Source organism: Misgurnus anguillicaudatus, chromosome 17 (assembly GCF_027580225.2).
Source record: "Misgurnus anguillicaudatus chromosome 17, ASM2758022v2, whole genome shotgun sequence".
Taxonomy (NCBI): Eukaryota; Metazoa; Chordata; class Actinopteri; order Cypriniformes; family Cobitidae; genus Misgurnus; species Misgurnus anguillicaudatus.
In genome coordinates, this window is record NC_073353.2 from 30,666,336 (window position 1) to 30,692,087 (window position 25,752).

The window sequence follows — 25,752 nt, forward strand, 5'->3', positions numbered from 1 at the left end:
CTGTTTTCTTGCAGGCATCTTGTTGGCTTACTCAGTTTACGGAAGAGCAACTGGTGGAAGTGGACGCAATTTAATGGATGTTAGAAAGATATTTCGTCGATCTTCGTAGACAGCGAGCTTTTATTTCGATATTAGTAGACAAGAAGAGGTCACAAAATGCCTTTATTTGGCCAAAACGCATTCGATCAGGATGTGGGTAAGTTTGACAGTCTTGTTTTATATCGAAGTGTTGTGATCCTGACAGGGCCGATCTCATATGTCATATTCATATGATCTTGGGGGGTTTCCTTCTCGCAAGTTATTTCCTTTAAGTACAAGTTTTGTTGTACCTCAGGGTATGAAAGGTAAATAGCCCAAATCCAGTCAAGATGACAGTATTCGGTGATATTTACATACCGTGTTGGCAGTGTTTGTGTACTAAGCTCTGTTTATATGAATACATTTCAGAAGCAATAAGTTTCGAGTTGTTTGGCTATTTAGTTTTTTTATTTTGTAGTTACTCAAACATTTTAACAGCTAGAAATTGTGTTTGCAAACTCTATAAAACATTATAAAACTATCCATATTCAGCTATTAATGTCTGGGAAAGTAATAGAAATTCATTGCGCAAGAGGTGTGTGAATGCAACATAATACATTATGTCGTGCTAGTACTAATGTTGGTACGTTATATTGTTAGTAATAATGTTTTTTATTTCTATAACGTTAGTATATAATGTAACGAGATTTTGAAAACTTTGTCCAATGCCAACTATGTGCGTATGATGATCTCATCTTTGACAGCGGAGGCATTTACATCACTTGTATTTTATGACTGGTTATGTTAATTTTAATGTAAGCTTTATTTTATATGTCACAATTTTACACTTGTTGCCGTCGAAATGTATATGTTTGGCCAGTCTGGCCTGTTATGTTCCTGAAGGAAGACACCTGTACTTATTGAATGGGAGGGATTATGCCTGTTGTGACAAGTTGTATATAATACGCAGAAGAACATGCAAAAAAGCTGCTTATGAGTAACGAGAATATACATCTTGTTTACGTCTAAATACTTCATCAAAACTTTGTCCTGTTACTTCTTAGATGTATAATTGGTAACACTTTACAATAAGGTTGTATTTGTTAACATTATACATTAGCTGATATGAACTAACAATGACCAAGGGATGCTCCGATCGATCAGCCCTAGACCATATTATGATCATCACATTAAATGACTCGATTGGTACTCGCTAAATTAGCAAATCTCATAAAGTGACCTGTCTATTTTCTTTTTTCATCATAGGATTCCAGAATGCAGGCGCAATTTGAGACCGTTTTTCCGCAGAGTGAGCATTTTTACAACCTGTTGCTCATGTGCAACCTGCAAATTAAGATTTACTTTCTTTACGTCTTAAAGCCACAGTAACCTAATTAATTTGACAATAACATTAAAGACAAAAATCACTCTCTGCTCATAACTAAAGAACTAAAGTTTTACTTTATAAGAATCAGTGTATATTTAATTTATACAGTGAAGACTTTGCAGTGTTTTATTTTCATTACTTTTAACAGGAATAAGCCCTTTTAAAGGCATATTAATTTGCTCTTTGTAGAATAAATATTTGTTGTGCTTAATTATTTATTTGATTCACTAATAAAACAATAATGTACATAATTAAAATATATAACTAAGGCAAGTTCATTTTATTATTATTATTATTTGGTAATGTTAGTTAATGTCGGCCCAGTTCAGCTATTCATGTTGGTTCATGGTGCATTAACTACTGGTAATTCCTAACAGTTACAACTTTTGAATTAAATTTTTTTTATTAGTAATGCTAAAAATAACATAAACTAAGATTAATAAATGCTGTAGAAGTATTGTTCATTGTTAGTTCATGTTAGCTAATGGATTAACTAATGTTAACAAATACAACCTTATTCTAAAGTGTTACCTCTACTTTCTAGAATGAAAGGCCTTTTAACTACACTGATCTGGGACATAGGAAGCAAAGCTCCTGGGAACTTTTGGCTACTCGATATGATAACATTATAATGTATTGAGGTCTCATGTGACTACTCATTTGCATTTCAGAGAAAGCAACCAGTGAAACTAACACGACAGATGACTGGGGTCTCATTATGGATATCTGCGACCGGGTCGGAACAACTCCAAATGGGTGAGCTGAAATTTATCACTTTTTGGCCCCACCAAATCTATGAGTAAATCATCCGAATTCTGTTTACTGTTCAAATATCAGAATACAAGCTAAAATAACTACATTTAACTTTCTATTCACATTTAATAATTTAGGTTTTATCTAAAGCAACTATACTGTTTGAAAAAATGGTCAAAATAATGTATCCCAGCTGTCACTAGGGCAGTACCCTCTTAAAGGAACACGCCCACATTTTGGGAATTTAGCTTATTTACCGTATCCCCCAGAGCCAGACAAGTCCACACATACCCCTCCCATCTCCGTGCGCGCTGCAACTCTATCTAACGCAGCTCCACTAGCCTAGCTTAGCACAAAGACCGGAAGTGAATGGCTCCAGCCAGCATACCGCTCCCAATAAATGACAAAACAATGCAAACATTTTCCTATTTATGTGTTGTGATTTTGTACAAATAACACGTTCATATGAGACACAGCCATCTTTTAACAGTATACATACTGGGAACTATATTCTCAGAAGGCGAAGCACTGCTACTTGGGTGGTGTGATTTGCACAACTCTGACCGAACTCTCTGCTCCTCACCAGGGGCTTCTCGGGTGCTGCGAGAAAACACTCCGCCCAAGTAGCAGTGCTTCACCTGAGAATATATAGTTCCCAGTATGTATACTGTCAAAAGATGGCTGTGTCCCACATGACCCCGCCACCTGCACACAGTGTGACCATACAAATCACAACACATAAATAGGAAAATTTTTACTGTATTTTGTCACTTTTTGGGAGCAGTATGCTAGCTGGAGCCTTTTACTCCCAGTCTTTGTGCTAAGCTAAGCTAGCGGGGGCTGCGTCAGACAGAGCTACAGCACTCATGGAGATGAGAATGGTATGTATGGACTTATCTAACTACGGTGAATAAGCTAAATTCCCAAAATGTGGGCGTGTTCCTTTAAAAACAGATCCTAATATGTACCATTAGGTACAGATATGTATACATTTAGTACCATTATGTAACTTTGAAATACTAATATGTATCTTTGAGGTACTAATAAGATCTTTTTGGTACCAAGATGTACCTCCGAGGTACTAATATGCAATCTTTCTTTAGATCCAAAGATGTCATTTTTGAAAGGGTACAGCCCCAGTGATAGCTGGGATACATATTTTGACCATTTTATCTGACAATGTATACATATTTTATATGCTTTAGTCTTAGGATATTGTCAGATTAGATCAGGGGTGCCCAAACTTGGTCGTGGGGGGCCAGTGTCCTGCAGAGTTTAGCTCCAACTTGCCTCAGCACACCTGCCTGGAAATGTCTAGAATGCTTAGCAAGACATTAATTAGCTACTTCAAGTGTGTTTGATTAGGGTGGGAGGTTGGGAGCTAAACTTTGCAATACATCAGCCCTCCAGGACCAAGTTTGGGCACCCCTCGATTAGATTATCTTTAAAGGGGACAGAGAATGAAAAACCTTTTTTTACCTTGTCTTTGTTGAATAATGGTAGTCTACCCACATTCACAAACATACAAAAAGTGCTAGACATGCTAAACATCTCAGTCTCATAGAAATTCCTCTTTTAGAAATGTCAGCCAGAAAACGGCCCAATCTGAAAAACTGATGCTTATGACATCACATGCATCTAACTGCCCCTTCACTTTAAAATAATTGGCTACAAATTTTGAGTGGCAGCAAAGTCAGCCAATCAGTAATGAGATTGCAAGTTAAGCCAGTAGGGGGAGCCAAATAGGTGCAAAACCACTTGTTTAAAATCCCCCACCCTAATAGAGCTATCTGAGAGAGGTTTTTAGGAAGCTTCTAATGCATTACAGACCCAAACAAAAACGTTTTTGTCTACATGTCACATCACAGAACAAGGATAAATACCCCGTTCAATCATTCTATGTCACCTTTAATAAGCATTATATTTCTGATCGCACTACTTATTTTTTTTATAGTGCAAAAGAATGTCTCCGGTCAATCATGAAGAGGGTCAACCACAAAGTCCCTCATGTTGCCATGCAAGCATTAACGGTGAGCCCTTCACTCTCAATTCTTTCTTTTAGTAACACAGAGATGCACACAATTCCAAGAAGTGCAAATATTTATGTGCAATTAAATGTGATTAATTAGATTAATTAATCAACATATCATGTAATTAATTCGATTAAGAATTTAGTCGTTAATCAGCCCTTATTACAATTGATTTTTCTGGTGAGCTGCTTTGACCTTTTACAACGTTGTTTTATACGTATACTTGTATACGTGGTTTATGAACTGAACGTAGCTGGGTATTTATCATAAACCTGCTCGCATATAAGAGCAAGCAGACAATACAAGCAATTTTATGGTGATCTGTGACTGACACTTTTGTGTATTCACTCTTTGCAGCAGCTTTGTTAGGACATTGACTTTACTCTTACGTTGCCCATGTCATGTTGTAGCCATATTTCACTAAAATATATCATAAATAAAATACTGTTTATATAAATTAATCATGGGATCTTTCTGTTATAAGAGTAAATATGATAGACAGCCTGTATATTTTAAACTGGTTTATAAAGAAGTAATTTACATAAAAAGAATCACATTAAAGCAGAATTACCGTAATATAGTCTTATTTATAATAATTTGTAGGGCCGGGTATCGATTCAGATGTTCCAGATCGATTCGGTTTCGATTCGCAAGCTATCAAACTGATTCGATTTCGATTCTCGATTCAATTTTCGATTCCGGTTCTCGGGTAGGTTTTTATACTCGATTCTCGATTCAACCCAATGTATATAGATTTAATACAAATACTATATTAATAAAAAAGAACAGTGAACAGCAGTTTACAAGTGGGTAATTAATAAAAAAATTAAAAGCCACAACACTAACGTTGAAGAAGACTAGTAATTATATTAATTTTATTCTTACGTTCAATGTTTGCGGAAATAAAAATTAAATAAAAAAAAATCGATTCTGCTCTTTGAGAATCGATTTTTATTAGACAACGTTTAAAAAAAAAGATTAATCGGAAAATCACATTTTTTTGCCCAGCCCTAATAATTTTTAAGTCTTGATTATTAGATTTTATTGTTTGAGATGAACTGCCAACTCTGGTCCACAGTGACTACTTTTCTACCCTGTATGTGTTGTTTGGTCCTCAGAGAGGACCTTTAGTCTTTCAGTGGTCTGGTGGGTTTTATGTCTCTTGTAAGTCTTGATGTAAGAGCTGCTAAGCTTTAAAAACTCTCCTCCAGAGCACTGCAGCATCTGGAAGTGACGGGCATCTCCACAGGCCGCCACTCTGACTCACAAACACATCTCAGTCTGCAAAAATGTCTCGGGCTCCATTTTTAGACATCTTTAATTCTTTCTCATGTGATTTAGCTTTATCTTTACAGTAACACATTACACAGGGGAATGATTTAGGACAAGCTGTTCATTGGGTTGCTGGATTCTCAGTTAAAAGTCACATCCTTATCTCATGTAAAAATTTGTGTATAGAAATGGATTCCCACAGTCATTGAAAGCCAGGAAAATATATATTTCAATGCCTGAAATGCAAATCAAACACAAATATGTCTGAATGGTTCATTATGATTGAATCAAAGTGATTTTCATAAACCCTTATCCAGTTTTCATAAATAAAAAGAGATTTGTGACCCAGTGTGTGAAAAGTCATTTTATTTGTGATGTAGTGTTTTCTACATAAATCCAACATAATATACAGAATATTTTGTAAAAATATAGCCTTGATATCTTTAATATTGAATGAGTAATACTGAAATGAATGTGAAATCAATGATTGAAATAAACTTTGATGTTCTTAATCTCTTAAAGGGATAGTTCACTCAAAAATAAAATGTCTTTCATCATTTACTCATCCTCATGTTGTTCTAAATCTGTATGAATAATTTTTCTTTCTGATGAACACAAAAGAAGATATTTTTGATAAATGATGGTAAGCACACAGCTGATTGCAGGGTTTCCCACAGCACTTTGCAGTTTGGGTGGCCCACCTATCCTGGATTGTAACCATTGACTTCCCTAGTAGGAAAACAAATATTATAGAAGTATTATGATAAATGATGGTAAGCACACAGTTCACGGTACCCATTGAATTTCATCGTATTTGTTTTTTCTGCTATGGAAGTCAATGGTTACAATCAGCTGTGTGCTTGCTATCATTTATCAAAATATCTTATTTTGTTTTTAAGAACACAGATTTAGAACAACATGAGAAAATCATAATTTAATTTTAATTTTGGGAGTATTCAAATTTTTTTAATACCATTATATAACTTTAACCTGACAGGGTCACATTTGTTTAACAACTTATAAAATATTGCTTTATTTTCCCATCATACAGTTGCTTGGTGCCTGCGTTTCAAACAGTGGAAGAATTTTTCATTTAGAAATCTGTTCACGAGAGTTTGCCAGTGAAGTCCGGACTGTGCTAAACAAGGTAAAGATCTTTATTAGTTTACCATAAATAATTGACACTTTTATACTGTTTTTAATACTGCATACAAATTTCCTGTATTTTCTTGTTGTATTCTAATAAAAGAGACTAAGAAATAATTATATATGATCACTATAACATTGCAAAAACAACCAATCTAATAGTGGCATGGTGGCTTTTGCACAGTACTGTATATAAAATAGCTATAAATAAATAATTGCAAACATTGAATGAAATCCCCATTCCGAGACAGAAAATACAATGACATCTATCCCCCTCTTATCCTCAGGCTCACGCAAAGGTTGGTGAGAAACTGAAGGCTCTGATGGTTGAATGGGCGGACGACTTCCAAAAAGACCCACAACTGAGTCTCATCGGTGCCACCATCAAAACATTAAAAGAAGAGGGAGTGACCTTTCCCAGCTCAAGCAACCAGGTATTCCTACCATCAACTCCAGGAAAATGTGCTGTGATGTGTGGCCTAGATTAATGACACTGTCATTGACTGGGTTTAATTTCATAGTGGCTTTTCACATGTCAGATTTGCATTATTTTGTCATTATTTGTTCTGTAATGGTAGGGCACCAAAATGTGACAGATGTATCAGTGCCAGTTTGTTGTTTTATGTTCTGTCTCTGTCAGATGATATTGGAAAAGGACAGGACTGTTTATGGTGTGGTCATTAAACGCTAAATTTGCCATCTTTTTGTATAAGGCACATTACATCCGTATTAAATTTGTTCCAAATGTGATACATACTTGTTTATTCCCTGTTTGCAAGATTTAAAACCACCACTGTGTGACAGATGATTCAAAAATCATGTGGTTAAAAATGACTTCACTTTCTCACATGACATCTGCTGGCACTTTAGTTATGTAGGTTAAAGGCGTATAAATGAGCAGCGTGTGTTTGGATGGCGCAAGAATGTGTGTGTATTCGAGACAAGATCCTAGATTGGAATTTCCTGTTACATATTTGCCGTAACAACTTCATCACGGCCACATGATGTCAATTGTTCCTCCTCCTCCTCGTATGGTTTTGCAAGGCCCCTATGTTGGACTGCAGGGTTTGAATAATCTATAGTGGTTAACAAGTGCATTATTAACTAGCAAGACAGAAGACTTTGTCACTCGAAGGTCTTTATAAACTTATTTATGTCTGTGGATTCAGGGAAGTGAACCAAAGGTTGACCAAATCTAATCTTACTGGTGTTTTTCCTGTATCATTTACTTTTGTAGGCCTACAGATGGCACTGTAGTTCTGTTTTCAATAAGGTAGTTTTTTATGTCTCTCCAAACATGTATGAATTTCATCTGTGGACCACAAGGAGAAACTTTTTTGAATATTAAGGCTATGTCCACACAAAGCCGCTGCATTCCCTATCCGATCATTTTTTTCCTTGCTCTAAAAAAAATCTGTAAACACGAAACCACTGAAACCGACTGAAAGCGGTGTAGTATATATGCCGGACCAGTATGGGGCGCTGTAATTCTGCCACAGATATACACTATACACGGAGAAGAAGACTTTGAGCATGCGCATAACCAACGTATGGTGTTGTCCATTATCGCTTGTTGCTCACCACAATTGATAGAAGCAATAGATTTTGCTGTAATAAAGCTAGTAGGCTTAGGGCTCAGTCACACCAAAAGCGCTTTAAACGCTTGCAAACGCAAGGCGCGACGCACTGCCTTTTTTAAAAAAGAGCAGTGCAGCGCGGCTTTTCATATTGCTAAGCAACCACCGAGTCAGCTGTCTTGTCAATCAAATATTGAAGCGTGAGCGCTCTTTTGCTGTTAACTGTCATATTAGCAGAAACTTTAAAAAGAGGGCGCTTGCTCTGACCTTGTTTGAGGATAAGAGGAGCACAAACACGCAGGAGAGAGTGAGCGAGTGGAGTCCGGTTCTTCAAAGCAACTGTAAACTTCCCTCGCCACAACGTAAGGGTAAGGCCCGCCTCTCCCCTCATTCGATTGGACAATGGAAGACGCGAATGACGTCAGGCGCTCCTCCGCTCTCAGCTCTCCTTCAAAAACGCGTGCGCGGCAGGTGGCAGGCGGCAGAAAACCGCAAGGCGCTCGGCGCGCATAAACAGCGCGCAAACGCGCCCTGCCCATAGAATATCATTCAAAAAAGGCGCCTGCAACTGCCATAAACGCTTTTGGTGTGACTGAGCCCTTAGTAGCTTCTGTAGCATGAACACAATCACGTAGTCCGCCGTTAATTGTTGTTGCTGTTAAGTGTGATGCTTCCGACACGTGATGTGATGACGTTTTCGCTTTACAAAATATACGGATTGGCTGTACAGACGAAACCGCAAGGGTGTCGGTTTCAGATTTATCCACTTTAGGACCCGGTTTCAAAAAATAGCGGATTCAGTCTCCCAAAACGCCGGATCCATGTGGATGAAACGCCAATACGATAACAAATTTATACGTATACAGTGTACGCGTCTCCGTGTGGACAGCCCCTAAGTGTTTTTCTCGTCATACAAAGAAAATGAATAGGAACTGAATCTGACAAATTGGTAACATTTCACTTTGTGTTCCTTGAATGAAGGAAAGAGAGTTAGTAAATGATGAACATGAGAGTTACTAAATGATGAAACTGTTAAGGTGGCTTCATGTAAATTATAAAATGAAGATATTTAGATGTTTTGTTCGGTGATCAATTTCTAATATCATTCACTTGTGTTGTTTGCAGAGCTCCAGCACAAAGCCCAACAGCAACCCTGCCAACAACAAACCGGCCGATGATGATGATCTGGCCAAAGGTAAGGAAGATCCGTCACACTAATAGACCAGATTAATGGCATCCTTGATCGCTGTCAACTTAATCAAACTGTAGTCCTCTTTATGTGGATAATAAGTGTAAAAGTATGTCCTGCTCTGTGCAGCCATTGAGCTGTCCTTACAGGAGCAGAAACAGCAGGTAGAGACTCGACCCCTCACGGTGATCTCTGATCCACCCTACAACACCAACAGCATGAAGGAGTCACATAAGGTACGCGCCCTCTACGATTTCGAGGCGGCTGAGGACAATGAGCTCACTTTTAAGGCTGGAGAGCTTGTGCTGGTTCTAGATGACAGGTAAACCACCCTATCTATAATCAGATTGTTTAAGGAAATCAGTGAAAATTATTTGCATTTTTTTTTTTTTGCAGAGACTTTTATCCAACGCCGTAACGTGACTTACTGTGCATTTCAGCTATGGCTGTGCAAGAAATCCCCTGCGATTCTGATGTGTGTTTCATCAGTAAAGCCGGTTCGGTAATTAGTAAATAGTGGATCGCCATCGGCTGCCTTCATATGGAGCAGCATTTACTATACAAAGCCGTAGTTCACAGAGAAGTTAGGCAAAATCCGGTTCATAATCGAGGATAACTGCGGGTCTGTGTAGTGAATGCTGCTCCATCTGGGGGCAGGTAATGGCGATTTACTTATAATCACAGAACCGGCTTTACTAAAGAAACACGCAGGCGATTTTTTGCAGCGCCCTAATTTCACCTATACATTTATTATGAATATGTGTGTTCCCTGGTATCGAACCCATGACCTTTTTGCGTTGCTAACTGAATGCTCTACCTACTGAGCCAGAAACACTGTTTATGCATCACTTTTAGCAATATAGATTTTGTAATGACTATGCTGATATCTAGATACCTAGAGAGCAGGCTTGGTGATGACCAAAATAATGTTGATAAATGTCATTTTAATGTAACTTAAACGGCACGTGTAATGCAAAATCCATTTTACAAGGTGTTTGGACATAAATGTGTGTTGGCAGTTTGTGAACACAACAACCCTCCAATGAAAAAAACCCACCCTCTACTTTTGTCTCAATTGACATGCTGTTTTGATTCTCTTGTTAATGTGACATCACAAAAACAAATCCCTGCCCACCGCCATTAACTGCCTGACTGGTTAATTTTACACAAAAGCTTTTCTAAATACGCTTTTTAGTACATTGCTGCACTAATGCAGCTAAAGATAATTTTGTCTTAGACTGGGATCAGATCTATTTTTAATGGAAGGCGGTCCATGTTTGTTGGTAAGGGAGTGAGGAGCTGAAGCTCATTTGCATTTAAAGGTACACGCATGAAAACCATGCTTTTTGGGGTAACTTTACAGACACATTCTAGGCACACCTGAGAGTTATGTTATATCTTGTAAAAATAGGCATAATATGTGTCCTTTGAAAACATTACTAAAGCATAATGGCAGTGTCGTTTAAATAAGTGTTTTTAAGGCAGATCGACTGATTCTAATATGATGCTGTTATTGAACAGTGATCCAAACTGGTGGAAAGGAGAAAACCATCGAGGCACAGGGCTTTTCCCATCAAACTTTGTCACAACCAACCTGAATGCTGAACCAGAGCCTGGTAAATACACAGTTAAGCATGTCCTCTTGTAGAAGAATGATGTTTTTTTTTTACTTGAATAGCACATGAATTCTCTCTCCCATAGTGATGTATCTTGAGAAGACTGTAGTTCCTGAAGAACCCACCATTGAAGTCCAAGCTGAACCTGAGCCTGTGTTTATAGATGAGGCAAGTGCTGGATGATTTTTGGAACAAAATAGGTGAAAATAGTCTGCATGTCCTTCGCTTTGTTTCTTATGTTGCTTGTTGTTTTTATCTTTGCAGGAGAAGATGGACAAAACTCTCTTTCTGCTCCAGAACACAGACCCTGCAGATAACACACCTGATAGCCAAGAGCTGCTCACATTAGAAGGTAACATGTTATAAGCCTTAATATATTACAGTAATTATATACACTCACCTAAAAGATTATTAGGAACACCTGTTCAATTTCTCATTAATGCAATTATCTAATCAACCAATCACATGGCAGTTGCTTCAATGCATTTAGGGGTGTGGTCCTGGTCAATACAATCTCCTAAACTCCAAACTTAATGTCAGAATGGGAAAGAAAGGTGATTTAAGCAATTTTGAGCGTGGCATGGTTGTTTGTGCCAGACGGGCCGGTCTGAGTATTTCACAATCTGCTCAGTTACTGGGATTTTCACGCACAACCATTTCTAGGGTTTACAAAGAATATGGTGTGAAATATACACTCACCTAAAGGATTATTAGAAACACCTGTTCAATTTCTCATTAATGCAATGGTGTGTGGGATGTTTTCTTGGCACGCTTTAGGCCCCTTAGTGCCAATTGGGCATTGTTTAAATGCCACAGCCTACCTGAGCATTGTTTCTGACCATGTCCATCCCTTTATGACCACCATGTACACATCCTCTGATGGCTACTTCCAGCAGGATAATGCACCATGTCACAAAGCTCGAATCATTTCAAATTGGTTTCTTGAACATGACAATGAGTTTACTGTACTAAAATGGCCCCCACAGTCACCAGATCTCAACCCAACAGAGCATCTTTGGGATGTGATGGAACGGGAGCTTTGTGCCCTGGATGTGCATACCACAAATCTCCATCAACTGCAAGACGCTATCCTATCAATATTGTTTATTTTGCTGCATCTCGATATATACCGCTCAACACATATGTTATTGCACCAAGGTCATTGAATCTACCGACAGTTCTGCTTGGCCAAAATCCAAGCATTTAATCTTCTGTTATTTATTATTTATTCCCTCTCCTCTCCTTCCAGGTGCTTGTGAAAATATGAACCCAATGATAGATGAGAGACTTGAAGAAATCGACAGGTTTGTTGAAATCTAGGTGTTAAACTTCAAGATCGACTGCGCTTTCATTCTTTGCATTTGAGGAAGAACATCTCTCTCTGTCATTCCTGCAGGAAGCACTCAGAATGGTCCGAGCTAAATGTGAAGGTGCTGGAAGCTCTGGAGCTGTATAACCAGTTAATGAACGAGGCTCCGCTTTACAACGCTTACTCCAAAATGCAGTCTGTACAAGGCACTTACCCAGGAGCCCCTGCTCCGCTTCCTATGCAGGTAGGCATATTTCTATGTATGCATTTGACAGACACTTTCATCTAAAGCGCCCGATTCGAGCTTCTGCTTGTTTGGGAGGTCTTTCTGTGTGGAGTTTGCATGTTCTCTCTGAGTGCGTTTACATGCACAGAATAAGCGGATAACTCAAAAATCTGTTTCATGCATATACACAGGATTTGGAGATTTGTCAGGTGTCTCGCAGGCGGTGGCGTCACCGCTTATAGTAGGGGAGAGCGGGGCACAACCTAACGCTTTTTAAGCTCTATCATTAAAAACAATTTTTAGATTCTAGATTAATAATTTTTTTACACAATAAACACATATTTCCACTACTAATGGCCGCTTAAAGTTTGTTTGTGGGACCTTCCATTATCGTACAATTACACTGAAAGTGACAGGAGTGCAAACGTTACATTGTAACAAACAGAGGGTTTGTTGTAACACCTGCTAGAATTTTTTTTTTAACACAAATAAATTCAACAAACTTCTGTCTATATACTAAAGGTGGATATTGTTTATATATCTGCCTATAATATATAGATATCCACACATTCATCCATCCATGATCCTTTATCTAACCATCCTTATATTATGCATTAATGTATATAAATAGATTTTTTTGAAAGGGCTGCCAAAAAAAATCATAATTGTCAGTTATTTTCCCTGATATTGTATTAACATTTATCATTTTGATATTTACATTGTTTTCATTTCATTATCATTGTATACCTGGGGCTTTATTGTAACACTGTGTTACAACTAACCCTGCTGTGTAAAAATGTTTTCAATCTCAGCTATCAGTTACTAAAAGTTGCTGACATGTTTTAAAATGGTGTTATGTTTAGTAGGTAAAGTAGCCGTGTTACAATTAACCCCTCATTAGTTTGTGCCCCGCTCACCCCTACGTGTAGTCATTCAAAAAGCTGGCGGGAAATCTGTATAAAGCTATTCTGTTGTACCTCTTCTCATGTCTGCAAAACTGTAAATTTAAAGGCGGAGTCCACGAAGTTTGAAAGCCAATGTTGATATTTGAAATCACCTAAACAAACACGCCCCTACCCTAATAGAATCTGGACCTTCTGTTGATAGACCCGCCCCACACATACGCAACCCGGCAAGGATGTCGGTTAGTAGACACGCTCCTTACTGCTGATTGGCTATAAGTGTGTTTTGGTAGTCGGCCCGTCTCCTTTTCCAAAGCATTTTTCAAACATCGTGGACTTTAACATGAGCTTTTAATTTCCCAGTTTCTCTGCCAACTGCTTGATTCGAGAGCCGACTTTTATGCATATTTTTACGCTTACTTCTGTTTGTAATGTTTATCTTTTACACACGGAGACATGCGCACATGAACAAAAGTTAAGGCATTAACAACTTGAAATCAGGATAATGAGCAAAAACAACCTGCACCGATCGGTTTTTGCTTAAGCTGTTTATTGGCTTTCTCCAAATAAAAAAGAAAACTGTTTATGCATTTACATGACCTTACATGTTAGCAGTTTATTAAGCAAAATCGGCGTAAGACTGCATGTAAACGCACTCTCTCTGTCAGCGTGGGTTTACTCCGGGCACTCCGGTTTCCTGCCACAGTGTAAAAATGTGCAGGATAGGTGAATTGGAGATGCCAAATTGTCCATCCCCAACTGCTGTATAAATTAACTTGATTAACCAGTTTTCACATAAATATACCCATAGATGCTAGGAATGGGATTAATGAATAAATAAATAAATAAATCACCCAAAGCGGCTTACTGCGTGTCCTAGGTGTACTCTTTATCAGTCCATGAATTCCCTGTGAATCAAAACCATCAGTTGAGTTGCTGGAACAATTAGTACCTTGTTTTTCATTTTGCTTCATCCTGATTTTCATTTCGTACCATCTCTGTTTTAGGGTTATCAGCCATCTGGAGCCTACATGTCTACTGGTGTTCCTCAAGGCTATAGTCTGAGTTCAGATCAGGCTGGCCCTCTCTGTTCTCTCCCTCCGTCAGTCAATTCGGCAGCTGCTGGTCAGGCCGCACAACCCCCCTACATGAGGTAATCGCTCTTTTTAAATGTCCATTTTTTTTATTGTTTGTGTGCGATTGTTAGTTTTCTGAACTTGGTATGTGTGGTTCATGGGATCTGTTATTGTATATCCACTTTCAGTGCATGCATGTAAAGTTCCTAATACCTCAGGGACATAATCATAAATAACTGTTTTTATTCATTTTGTCATTCTTACAGTGGTCCCATAAATGCACAATACATGAACCAAGCTCATGGTGGCCCCGCTCCTTATCCACCACAAATGGGTGTGGCTATGGACATGTCTGGATATCAGAACGCTAATGCTGGTGTGCCTCCAACCTCCTATCCAATGTCAGCCCCGGCCCACCCTGCACCTCAGCAACAGCAAGCAGCTTTCTACCAGCAACCCCTGCTGTAAGGCCATGCCAAAGGTCCTAGTTTAGAGTCACAATATCCGATGCAAATTCCAAGCAAGTGGTAAAATTGGGTGAAGAGTGTTTTCTTCTCTACTATAATAATGGAGAGGGGTATGCAGAGGTTAGACACTTCATTGTCTTTCCTTTTTTCTTAACTCTGTGAAGATGTTTAGGGCAGGTTCAGAGTCGTTGAAATGCATTACACTAACCTGAAACAACAATTTTGTCATCTCATGATACTCACCAGCATATTCTTTATGTACATGAATATGAATTTTAAGATGCATACTCTTTGTTTAAAGATATAATGCTTGGTAGGCTTACAGTTCATTGTTGATCACTGAAAGACCCCAAAACTTCAATTACATCCCTTTTTAGAGAAAAAAAAAGTTTTTTATAGCGCAGTAGAGGACAATTGTATGAAGAAGATTATAATTAGGTGGATCAACAAATCTGGAAAGAATTTACGTGCCAAGACTCAGCACTTGTAGAAACAAGAAATGATACAATCAGAAATGGTGGTTAAAGGTCCAAAGTGCTGTTATTGATTCCAGAACTATAGGACTTGCAGCACTGTAACAACAGTTTGAAGCCATTGTCGTTGGCATGTAAAATCCTTTGCAAACCGTGCTTTGGATTTACATGAATTGAAAGTAGTCACAGATGCAATCCCTTTATGGTCAATCCATATGTTTCACTGTATATTGATATTTATAATATGGGAGTACCGCTTATGTTTGCGTTGTGGGTGTTTTTGTCGTTCAACTTAATTTAAGGCTTGTAAAATCGCAGTACAATACATTATAAATTTACAGATATGAAATACAGAACTTAAAAATAGTTGTTGCTCTTTGCTTCTTGGGTATGTAAGAAAACATTTTCTGACAACCATTCACCCTCAAATCAAGTCGTTTGATGATATGGACAAAATATAACAATTTTCATTCTTGTTAAAATTGGATTATATAGTATAAAATAGATGATTCGTCTTTATTTTTTTCTTAAACTGCTTGATTAAAGAAAATGTATATTAGATGTTAAATACCTGGCTTTGTCTGTACTGCACCTTAACTTTATACACATTTATTTACCACCAGATGCCTTGGTCTTACAAAAGATGAAATCAAACTAGACACCAATTTAAAAAAAAACTTTATTTCAAAAGCTGCTGTATATTTGTAAAACTATATGTTTTAAGAGATTTAGAAGGAAATCTGTATTGTACCCTTGGACTCAATGTTTTGTAACATCAAGATTTATTTGTATCTTTCCTGTTAATTTTTCAAATTCCTTTTGTAACAAGGTGAACTCTTATAGTCTTCAAAAAATAAAATGACATGTGTTTCAATAGCTGATTTTTTGCTTTTAAGATTTTCTCATCATATTCATAGAGAGACGTCTCTTTGAAAGAGATATGGTGGCTTGTACTACAGTCTCAATCAGATCTGTCTGAATGTTATAGTACAATTTCAATAGCCAAATAATGGTCAACTGAATTGAGAAACATTAAATGCTTTTATATAACTTTTTTTCTGTTATAATTGAGTCGCATTAGTGTTTTCCAATTTTATTTTCTTAGTGACAAATATGACAAAAATTAGATAATCAAATCCACTTAATCCCAGCCTAACGCCATTGAGAAATACCAGTTTGGTGGCAGAATCAGTTAAACAGGGTTCCCACGGGTCCTTGCGTCTCCAATGCCATACTTCCTGCGTCCCTGTAACGCTGTCTTTGGCAATATTTCAGATAGCGATATACTTCCTGCACCCTGTCTTTGTCGTTAAGCCTCACTATTGGTTGAATTTGATATACACATTCAGACACATTTACCATGATTTAACCTTGCACTCACTTGAAATGTGTCCCCACATTAATTCCTTGAATTTGAGGGTATCTGACCTGTAAAGTCCTTGAAAGGTCCTTGAATTTGAAGTTAACTGGGTGTGGGAACCCTGTTTAAAAGCCACGTCAATTTTTCAGCAAAGTCGTTAAAATGCATTGAAGTCAAAATGTGAAATGACTGAATCGCATTTAAACTTTGGTCCCTTGTGACCTGAATGCAACCTGAATGTGGCAGAAACATGCATCACAGCTCCTATAATAGCTATAATAATAACACCCCTAGGTGTGATTCGGTTTCTTTTTGTTTCTTTTTTACATCCTGACTTTCATCATTTGCAATGTTTCTAGTTGCATCTTTGGTGATTTTACTGTATATACACTTCTTAGAAAAAGGAACAAAGTTGTCACTAGGACGGTACCTTTAAAAAAAGTCCTAATTTGTACCATTTAGGTAGGCTACATATTGGTTTGTTGTACCAGTGGGTACCTTTGAGGTACAAAAGTGATCTTTTTGAAAAGGTACTGCCCCAGTGACAACTTTCATACCTTTTTATACCTTTATTTCAAGTGTAGCATGTTCAAGAATTTTATTTTTTTAGGAGTGGAGCAAGCACTTAGAGGGGTTTGCAGCAAAAGAGTGTCAAACTTGTTAAATACCAATGAAATGAAGTGACGTGTGAAAATAAGACATTACAATTACTGACTAACAATATTTTCATTGCCATTAAAGTGAATTTACTAAGAGACTGATAAAAAATTGTTAAATGACCAGAAAACATGTCAGACGCACAAAGAGGGTTTTGCATCTGAGCTCTTTATTATGTAATATTATGAAATAATTATTAATCATGCACATCATTTGAATTAAATATTTTAGCCCATTTATCTGCAAGTATCTGCAGTAAATACAGTATTTTCACTAGTAAAGCATTATATTTTGCTGTGGTATAGACCTAATCAACATACAGCAGCTGTGGAGAGTAGCGGTGACCGCTCGTTCTGCACCGCGCGCTTCAGCTCGTGCACATACTGCAATAGCGCGCAGAGAGCGCACGCGACCCTCGTTATCGGACCGTGGAAACCACAGCAAAGCTGGAGCAAACGGTTCAGTATCCACCCCCGAGCCAGTGGATCGGGACCGAAAGACAACCACCACCCTGGACGGATGAACTTGCGGAAATGTCCCGGCACATCTACACCCGACACGGGATAGGCGACGGGGTCCAGAAGCCCATGTTTCAGGTAAAGATGCGCGCGAAGGTGACGACACGGCGGTAAATCTGGACCGTTGCGTTTGATTTATTTCGCTAATAACACGTTTCCTCAAATAATCTCACAAGCGTTAGAGGTTTCAGTGTGCAATATGCTTGTAAACTTGTGATAGACTGCACAAACTAGCCTACTAACGCACCAAAAGCCACTCTCAAAAAATGAAGGGGATGCCTTTGAAGAGTCAGGTTTGGTTTCCCAAATAACCTTTCTGTCATATGTTCTTAAAAGAACAATTTCTTTCTTTTTCGCTTTTTAGAGAACCTTTAGAAATGTATTTGGATGTTAATGATTCATCCACATCAAACACAATTTGTGGTTTAAAGCTATGGTTCGTGCTATCTTACAGGACTATACAATTGTTTTAATGTAGTCAAAAATAACGCCAAAATATACTGGAGGTCAATGGGTGTCAGTTTGATCTATTGGCCCTTAATTAGGCTTCTAAATTATTCATGGTCTCATGATTTTCCTGTAAAGGCTCTACAGCCTGACCCAGTTTATAACTATCAGGGCAGATCATATGGATCTAGAAAGTGTGCAGATTTTCTATATTTTTATATGACACAATCATATATTTTATACATTTCCTTGCACACAAAATATATATATGCATATATGCTTTTCCATGGAGTGATTGTATATTATTTTATATTTTTAGATATTACGTTTTTTTTTATTTGTACACCTATACAAATGTATTTTAAAGATTTAGCATCAAATCTCTAGTCTATTGAGTGCTTGCATGCTCAAAGTTTTGTAGCATCATGATTTTTTTGAAGAGAGCTGAAGGACTGTTTCATTTGCACAACACATCACATTAATGTCTATGTGACACACATATATTTAATCTTTTGTAGTGATTTGCTTTTACATGTAACACCCTGTTATAGGTCAAAAAAGACATTTATTTCTACCATATTTAGCTGCAGATTTTACACCACTGTGTAAAACAGTGCCCAATTAATGCAAGCACACTTGATATTACTAAAGTGCTGGCGATGGGTTCGACTGTGAGCACTTGGATCCGGCAGCATAATAACTTTTTTGTATTTGTATTCATTATAATGGGCTTTACTGAGACCATTTTTATGTGAGGGGGGAAAAATGTGGGCGAATGTGTTTGTCTGAAGGTGCCCCTGTTCTACGGAGAAGAGAGAACGTGATTAATAGCTTGTTCTCTTGCCGCAGGTGAACAGAGGCACTTACTCTCGCCGCAGTCGACTAAAAAGATCTGATGGTAGTACAACCTCGACCAGCTTCATCCTCCGCCAGGTGAGAGGACGTTGGACATTTTGTAAATGCATGCTCTCTTCTTTCAGATGTTTTTATATCAGTGTCTAAAGTGCTCTCATAGGTTTTGCTATTAATAGTTTATTAATCAAGTCTCATGCATAAATATTAAGGGAAACTTTTTTATAGAGGCTAACACATAAATATTGTAACTTGTACACATAAAATACACTCATTTTTTGCAAATCTGCCATTAATCAGTATTTTGCCATTAATGATAGCATGATTTTATTTATGGATGAATAATCTGAGTCACTTGGGTGAAGACTGGTCATATGTGTTTTATTTTAGGATCATCATAGACAGATAAATGATGGATGGATAGATGGTTAGATAGATAGATAGATAGATAGATAGATAGATAGATAGATAGATAGATAGATAGATAGATAGATAGATAGATAGATAGATACTTTACATATACATACTGTGTATAGTTTAAGATGATTTTCAATTGGGTGATGGGTCATTTGGTTTCCAAGCAACAGATGAACCCTTGCTGTCATCAGATAAATATGAATTACTCATGCCTACTTTTCTAACGGTAACGTTTTGCATAGAGCTGCATGAATGGATTCATAGCATCTCAAAAATGCACTTTGAGGTTTGTATTGTTGAAATCTAGCTATTTAAATACACCAAAGAGTGCTAAAATCCCTAACTAAATGATGTGGAAAATATATGATCTAGAACTTTGTGTTGTATTAAAGAAAATGGAAAACAGTGACCTACAATTTGGCATTTGTTGCTGTTCTCGAGTTCAGCTTTGCTTATGTTGTGCTGCAGGCAAACAGCATTGTGCATTATAATTCTGAAGTTACATCAATCAAGCTACAAATTTACATATGAGTATTAAGTGGGGAATAGCTATTCTCATAAATTTTAGCCATTTACATGCCAAATACAGCCCATAAGCTGTCAGAAAAGAGGTTCAAAAGCTGTCACTGGGGCGGTAACCTTTCAAAAAAGTACACATTTGCACATAAAGGGGGCATATTAGTGCCTCAAAGGTACATATTAGTACCCTTAAAAGTGCATATTGATACCTCACAGGTACATATCTTTACCTAAATACATTTACCCAAGTACATATTAAGACTATTTAAAGTCTCCAAAACCAAAATCTAGGTTCCCACAGAACCCCCTTTGACTCTCAGAGATTTTTATTTCTGTCTGTAGAGGTGATTTCATAGCCAAGACCCTTCATTTAGGACACCCTACTTAGCTTCACTTCAAACCCTCAGATTTAGATGGTGATTTTGTTTTATGGCTTTAGACATAACACACTTCAAAGTTAATGTAACATTTGCAAACCTGATTTTAGAGATTGGTGCTGAGAGGAAGCATCTTGTGTCAAACCTGTATGGGTCTTAAAGCTGTCCTCGAATAAGGCAAGAAAAACCCAGGGGGGTTTACAACCTGCTGAGATCAAGGTTAAAGTCAAGACTGCAGATAATAATCGTCTATTTATAAACCTACATGAACCGGTCTTGAATGTTCTACTGAAACGATTCTCATTCGAGTATAGAGAATTGTGATTTATTTGTCAACCTAAGCTATTAGAAATATTTGCTTTTTATAATTATCCATCATAACATAACATTCCTGATGGTTGGGAGCTTGTATAAATTATTGATAGTTCATCTAGGTCACATGTCTAAACGGTTTAGTAATTTATTTATTGCATTGCTTCCCTGCTGTGTTTATTGACCATAGGCAACAGTCGGAAGATTGAAATATCTTTTGGTTTGATGATGAAATGTTGACACGTCAGATTTAAGATGTTTTTATTTTCAAATGCAATAAGAAAATAATGTGCAAGATCAGTCTTCCAATAAAGGGATGTTTTGATAGATGTAGGTTACTTGTTATAATAAGGTTACATGTTATATTTTATCAATATCATTCATCTTATCAACAGACTAAATTTAAAATTATTACTCTGTTGTATGCTCTGTTTCCAGTTTAAACAGAGAAGTGCATTGTAGATTTTGACCTACAGGGGGCGATGTGGCCTGCATTTATACTCCAGAGAGCTGTGATTAATTAACAGCAACATGTCAGTTCATTTTCATCTAATTACATGAAGACCTGACTGTTTCTTTTTTCCTTATTATTTAATCAGCTGGAAAGATATCAAAGTAATATTTTGCCAGTAATTTGCTATGCAGATTTGGTTTAGTGACAAATTAAAGGTGCAGTAGAATGTAAAACTGTATTTATTTACCTTAGCATAGATGAATAATAAGAGTTCTGTACATGGTAATGACATATCGTCATATTGTTTCCTCCTTCTTATGTAAACCTTGTGCATGTAAAAGACAGGCCAATCTCAACATAACACAGACTGTGGGAGTCGAGATGTATGCCCCCAACACTAAATTACACTTTAAATTAAGTACAATGTTGTTACAATGTTAAAAACAAAGCTTTGACTGCTGAGGTAGTGCTATTTGCTAGTTAATGCTATTTGCTAACATTTAGGCAGGTACATACTGAAAAAATAACACTTAGAAACGTCCATTAACAATCTTCAAACAATTGATTATTCCTCAAATTCCTGAGCCACGTAAATGAGAAACAGCCCATCAGAGCAGAGCATTATTATTCATGACCTTTTAAATAATGTAATACCATTTCATTCTAAAGGCAAATCCTAGGGTTGTAAATGGACATGTAAAAACGTTTCCGGATCATTCTTCTTTATGTGTTTTTGAAGCTTTGATTTTGTTTACAGTGCCCAATTTAACATGTGTTCATGTTTCACGTGTAAAAAAACGCTGTATTTTTTTTTTACACAATTTACTTATCTGTATAGCGCTGTTTTCACTGTCTTCAAAACGGGCGGATGTCTTTCTTGTTCTATGAAGTCCCTCCGTCAGAAATACATATCGAGTTTTGATTGTGTAGTTTGTTTAGTGTTTTGTGATTCGATAGCAGCTTAGCTTGCCGTTAGCTTAGCTGGCGACTGACGTTTTCCTGTGGGCGGAGGTTAGTCAAAAAACTGTTCTAGTGACGTCATTAAAGCAGGAAGTACAGGACTGTAATCCAAACCGGCCGTTCGCTGTAGGCTTTAAAAGCGAATTCTGTTAAAGAAAATATATCGCCTGCATGACAGTGAACTTTGAGTTTTATAATTTTACAGGTATTATTTATGCTATTATTGCACATTACACTAACTAGGGTTTAGAAAATGGGATCAGAAAGAATGTGACCTTAAGGCCTTTGACTAGCTTAAATGTACAGTACCATAAGTCACTTCGGATAAAAGCTAGTGGTCAATAAATTTGGGTTTTTTAATGGCCGAGGCTGATATTTAGAAAGCAATGTGGCCGATTGGCTGATATGAGACCGATATAACACAAACATTAATACAGTAAAGTGACAAACATATAACTGGTGAAACTAAATAAAAATGGCAAAACCCTCTAAGTGCGTCTGACATGTTTACTTGGATGACATGATGAATGAATAATGCGTGCCGAGAGCATACGGTTAATACAGACTGACCCCCCCAGTCACATTAGCTACCAGAGACAGAGCGACAGGCTACCATTCATTTTCAATGGGAGTGGCCGCTTGCCAGCGACAAGTGACGAGCTTACCGCTGCGCCGAGCAAGGTGGGGCCAAAATGGACAAGAAGGCTATTTTATGCAAATGCTGAGCAATGCAACAAAGCGACTGCCAATCAGAGTGAAGGGTCAGCTCAGTGGCTCGAGTCGAAGAAAATGATTCAAGATGGCGGAAAATGTGTATTTCTGTATATATCTGATAAGTTTGGCATTTTCTCTCATATATTTTGTTACTTTTATAGAGAAATAAATACTTTTTAAACCAAAAACATCATTCTTGTAACTTAAAAAAATTTGATTAATTTGATTAATTTATTTGTGTCCATGGCACGAAAGTCAGCTTTTTTCGTGCCTTGAGCACAAATGTCTTTTTTGTGTCAATTGCACAAATTTCTATAAATAGTTTTATTTATAAATAGTTCCATGACTTTCTTTTCGTGGCATTTTATGTATTGTTTTCTCATTGTTTTTCCTTTTTTCTTACCATTGTCGCTTGGGGTTAGAATCACTTTCTGTAACATTTTTAGACATCCTAACCCAAACCCCAACTATAACCCCAACTCCAGGCGAAAATAGTTTTAAAAGCGGAAGCAAAACCAATACATAAAAGTAAATCCCAAATCTAACACTAACCCCAAGCGACAATGTCTTAAAAATATGGGAGGGGGGGTGGTGGGGTGAGAAAACAATACATAAAATGACATGAAAAGAAAGTCGTGCCACGGACACGAAAAACTATTTATAGAATAAAATTTGTGCTGCGTGACACGAAAAAGACATTTGTGCTCAAAGCACGAAAAAACCTGAATTTCATGTCATGGACACAAATAAATAAATCTAATTTTTCTTGACTATAACACGATTTGCGGTGGGATCATGTTGGGTTAATATCATTATCTCACTTCTGAAAAAGGTGGCTTTCAGAGGCTTTTGCATTTTTTCATAGGCTTAATCTGGATAATATTTACGAATATACCCATTTCTGAATTGTTAATAATGATTAGTCATTTTACATGGCTGTCAGGCACTGAAACATCAGAATGTCTTTTTATTAGGAACAACAAAAGAATTTATCAGACGATTAAAAAAAAATATCTTCCGATGCCAATAATACAAAAATTCCAAATATCAGCTGATATATCGGGCACTGATATATTTTGGTCTATCCTAACAAACGCATATAATGTAGTTTATGTTTTATTTCTATTTTTTAATTTGCATGGTTTACAAGTGTTACATTTTAGATTTAGGGACCTTGGATGCATTTTTTGTGTCATTTGCCCGCAAAGTGTGCAAACTATAATGCAGTATCTTGTGAATAACTATAGAGTCATACACCAACATGAGTAAGATGGTGGAGTGAACCAAAATAGAAATGGTGAGAAAAGATTGCAGCAAACACAGTGGTCAAGGAGTTGAATGCTGTCAGCCCCCTGCGGACCCCTTTTCCTCCTCCTTGAACAGTGAACAGAAGAGAGCACTTGTCCTTACTGAGTGGAGCTCCCGTCAGCCAATCAGAAGAGAGCTTTGCTGCTTTGTCATCAGCTCTTTGATTGAGGAAGGCTCTGCTGCTGTTTGTAGAAGCTGATAAAATGCCAGGTCTCTGTAGCCTCGGGGGAGAGCCCCGCTTCTTGATGATGTGATCGATCACGTTTCATTCTCATTAATACAAGACGCTGGCTTTAGTCTGCTTGTCTTTCAGCTTCGGTGGTCTTTCTGTGGGCAAGGGGCTCGTGGGAGAGCCCTGTGAGATATACACTCGCCGTAGCTTCCTCATTCCATATTTGCATTTGATCGTTAAGGAGATCCTTTGGGAATATCAAACCTCCATGTACGACAATTTGTACCTGCATGGATTTGAAGACTCGGAGGCGGTGAGTGGGGTCTGTTTGTGTCTTTGTTGTGGATGCTCATGAACACATGCACACACAAATGCTCCGGAGATGGCTGGAGGAATTCAGCCTACAGATTGGAGATATGTCCCTACCGAGGGGTTTGGGGGAGGGGAACGGGGTGTGTGGTTGTATTTCAGTATCACCACCACTGTTTCTCCAAACCACGAGCAGTTCCTCTGAAGCCTCGTGGAAGAGGAGAATAGGATTCAGATGCAGTAGCCTTATTCTCTGTCATTCAGCAGTTGCTTATAATGCCACAATGCTTGTTTGGTTTCTTATAACTTGCACACAGTGTTGTTGTTTTAGAGGGATCTTTTAACCCTATACTATACAGTTTTTGTGTGGTCTCAGCTATTTTTAATGTAAAACACACTTACTTAAAGTGCACACTTCTTGGTTTTCCATTATAGAGGATTAGACCAGAAACAAGGTTGTAAGCTAAAGTTCAAGAGTGCAGGGGACCAAAGTTTTGATTTGCTAGTTGCAGAGTTATTATTTATTTCATTTATTTATTCATTATTTTTTATTGTAGGGACTTGACACATTTTATTTCATGTTATTCAGCTTGCTTTTTACATTATGCATTTGGCAGATGCTTGCCTTACAGTGCATTTCAAGGTATGCATTTTATATCAGTATGTGTGTTCACTGGGTTTAAACCCATGACTTTTTGCCCTGCTAACCACTGAGTTATATTGGAGCTTCAGTTTATTAAAAGTACATTAAAAGTGATTTTATTGCTTCTATGTTTTAATGTATGAGAAGGACATAAGGTGTTCTAGAAAAACAGTAGAAAACCCTATGATAAGATAACTAATTGATACACAAACATTACAACAAAAGGACTGGTCACATTTATTCCTTTATAATTCTTGACAGTAAATCTTAAAGGGATAGTTCACCCAAAAAT

The 25,752-nt window shown here is 37.4% G+C and overlaps 2 protein-coding genes across 4 annotated transcripts in view; both read left to right on the forward strand.

Moving 5' to 3' along the window:
• The first annotated feature begins 23 nt into the window (after positions 1–23).
• Positions 24–16,317, forward strand: stam2 (signal transducing adaptor molecule (SH3 domain and ITAM motif) 2). The gene is made up of 14 exons (XM_055214910.2): positions 24–196; positions 2,077–2,161; positions 4,113–4,188; positions 6,512–6,607; positions 6,894–7,040; positions 9,309–9,378; positions 9,502–9,694; positions 10,894–10,988; positions 11,074–11,156; positions 11,253–11,340; positions 12,238–12,292; positions 12,385–12,541; positions 14,433–14,578; positions 14,768–16,317. The coding sequence occupies exons 1-14, from the start codon at positions 157–159 to the stop codon at positions 14,967–14,969; spliced, it is 1,533 nt and encodes a 510-aa protein (XP_055070885.1). The 5' UTR covers positions 24–156; the 3' UTR covers positions 14,970–16,317.
• A 1,500-nt stretch (positions 16,318–17,817) lies between these two features.
• cacnb4a (calcium channel, voltage-dependent, beta 4a subunit) overlaps positions 17,818–25,752 on the forward strand; it is a 33,370-nt gene continuing 25,435 nt past the window's right edge. Inside the window, exons 1-2 of one of the 3 annotated variants that reach the window (XM_073855301.1) lie at positions 17,818–18,054; positions 19,273–19,356. In XM_073855301.1, coding sequence (XP_073711402.1) covers positions 17,992–18,054; positions 19,273–19,356 — 147 coding nt within the window. In that variant the 5' untranslated portion in view covers positions 17,818–17,991. Of the gene's footprint in view, positions 18,055–19,272; positions 19,357–24,477; positions 24,822–25,752 lie in introns of those variants that run through there. The other 2 variants (XM_073855303.1, XM_073855302.1) reach the window with 2 other exon arrangements.

Bases quoted from the DNA above. Each gene is read 5' to 3' on its own strand.
- stam2 (XM_055214910.2), top strand. From the start codon at position 157: ATGCCTTTATTTGGCCAAAACGCATTCGATCAGGATGTGG. The intron at 11,341-12,237 runs GTAACATGTTAT...CTCTCCTTCCAG, and splicing joins AGAGCTGCTCACATTAGAAG to GTGCTTGTGAAAATATGAAC. The intron at 12,293-12,384 runs GTTTGTTGAAAT...TCATTCCTGCAG, and splicing joins AGACTTGAAGAAATCGACAG to GAAGCACTCAGAATGGTCCG.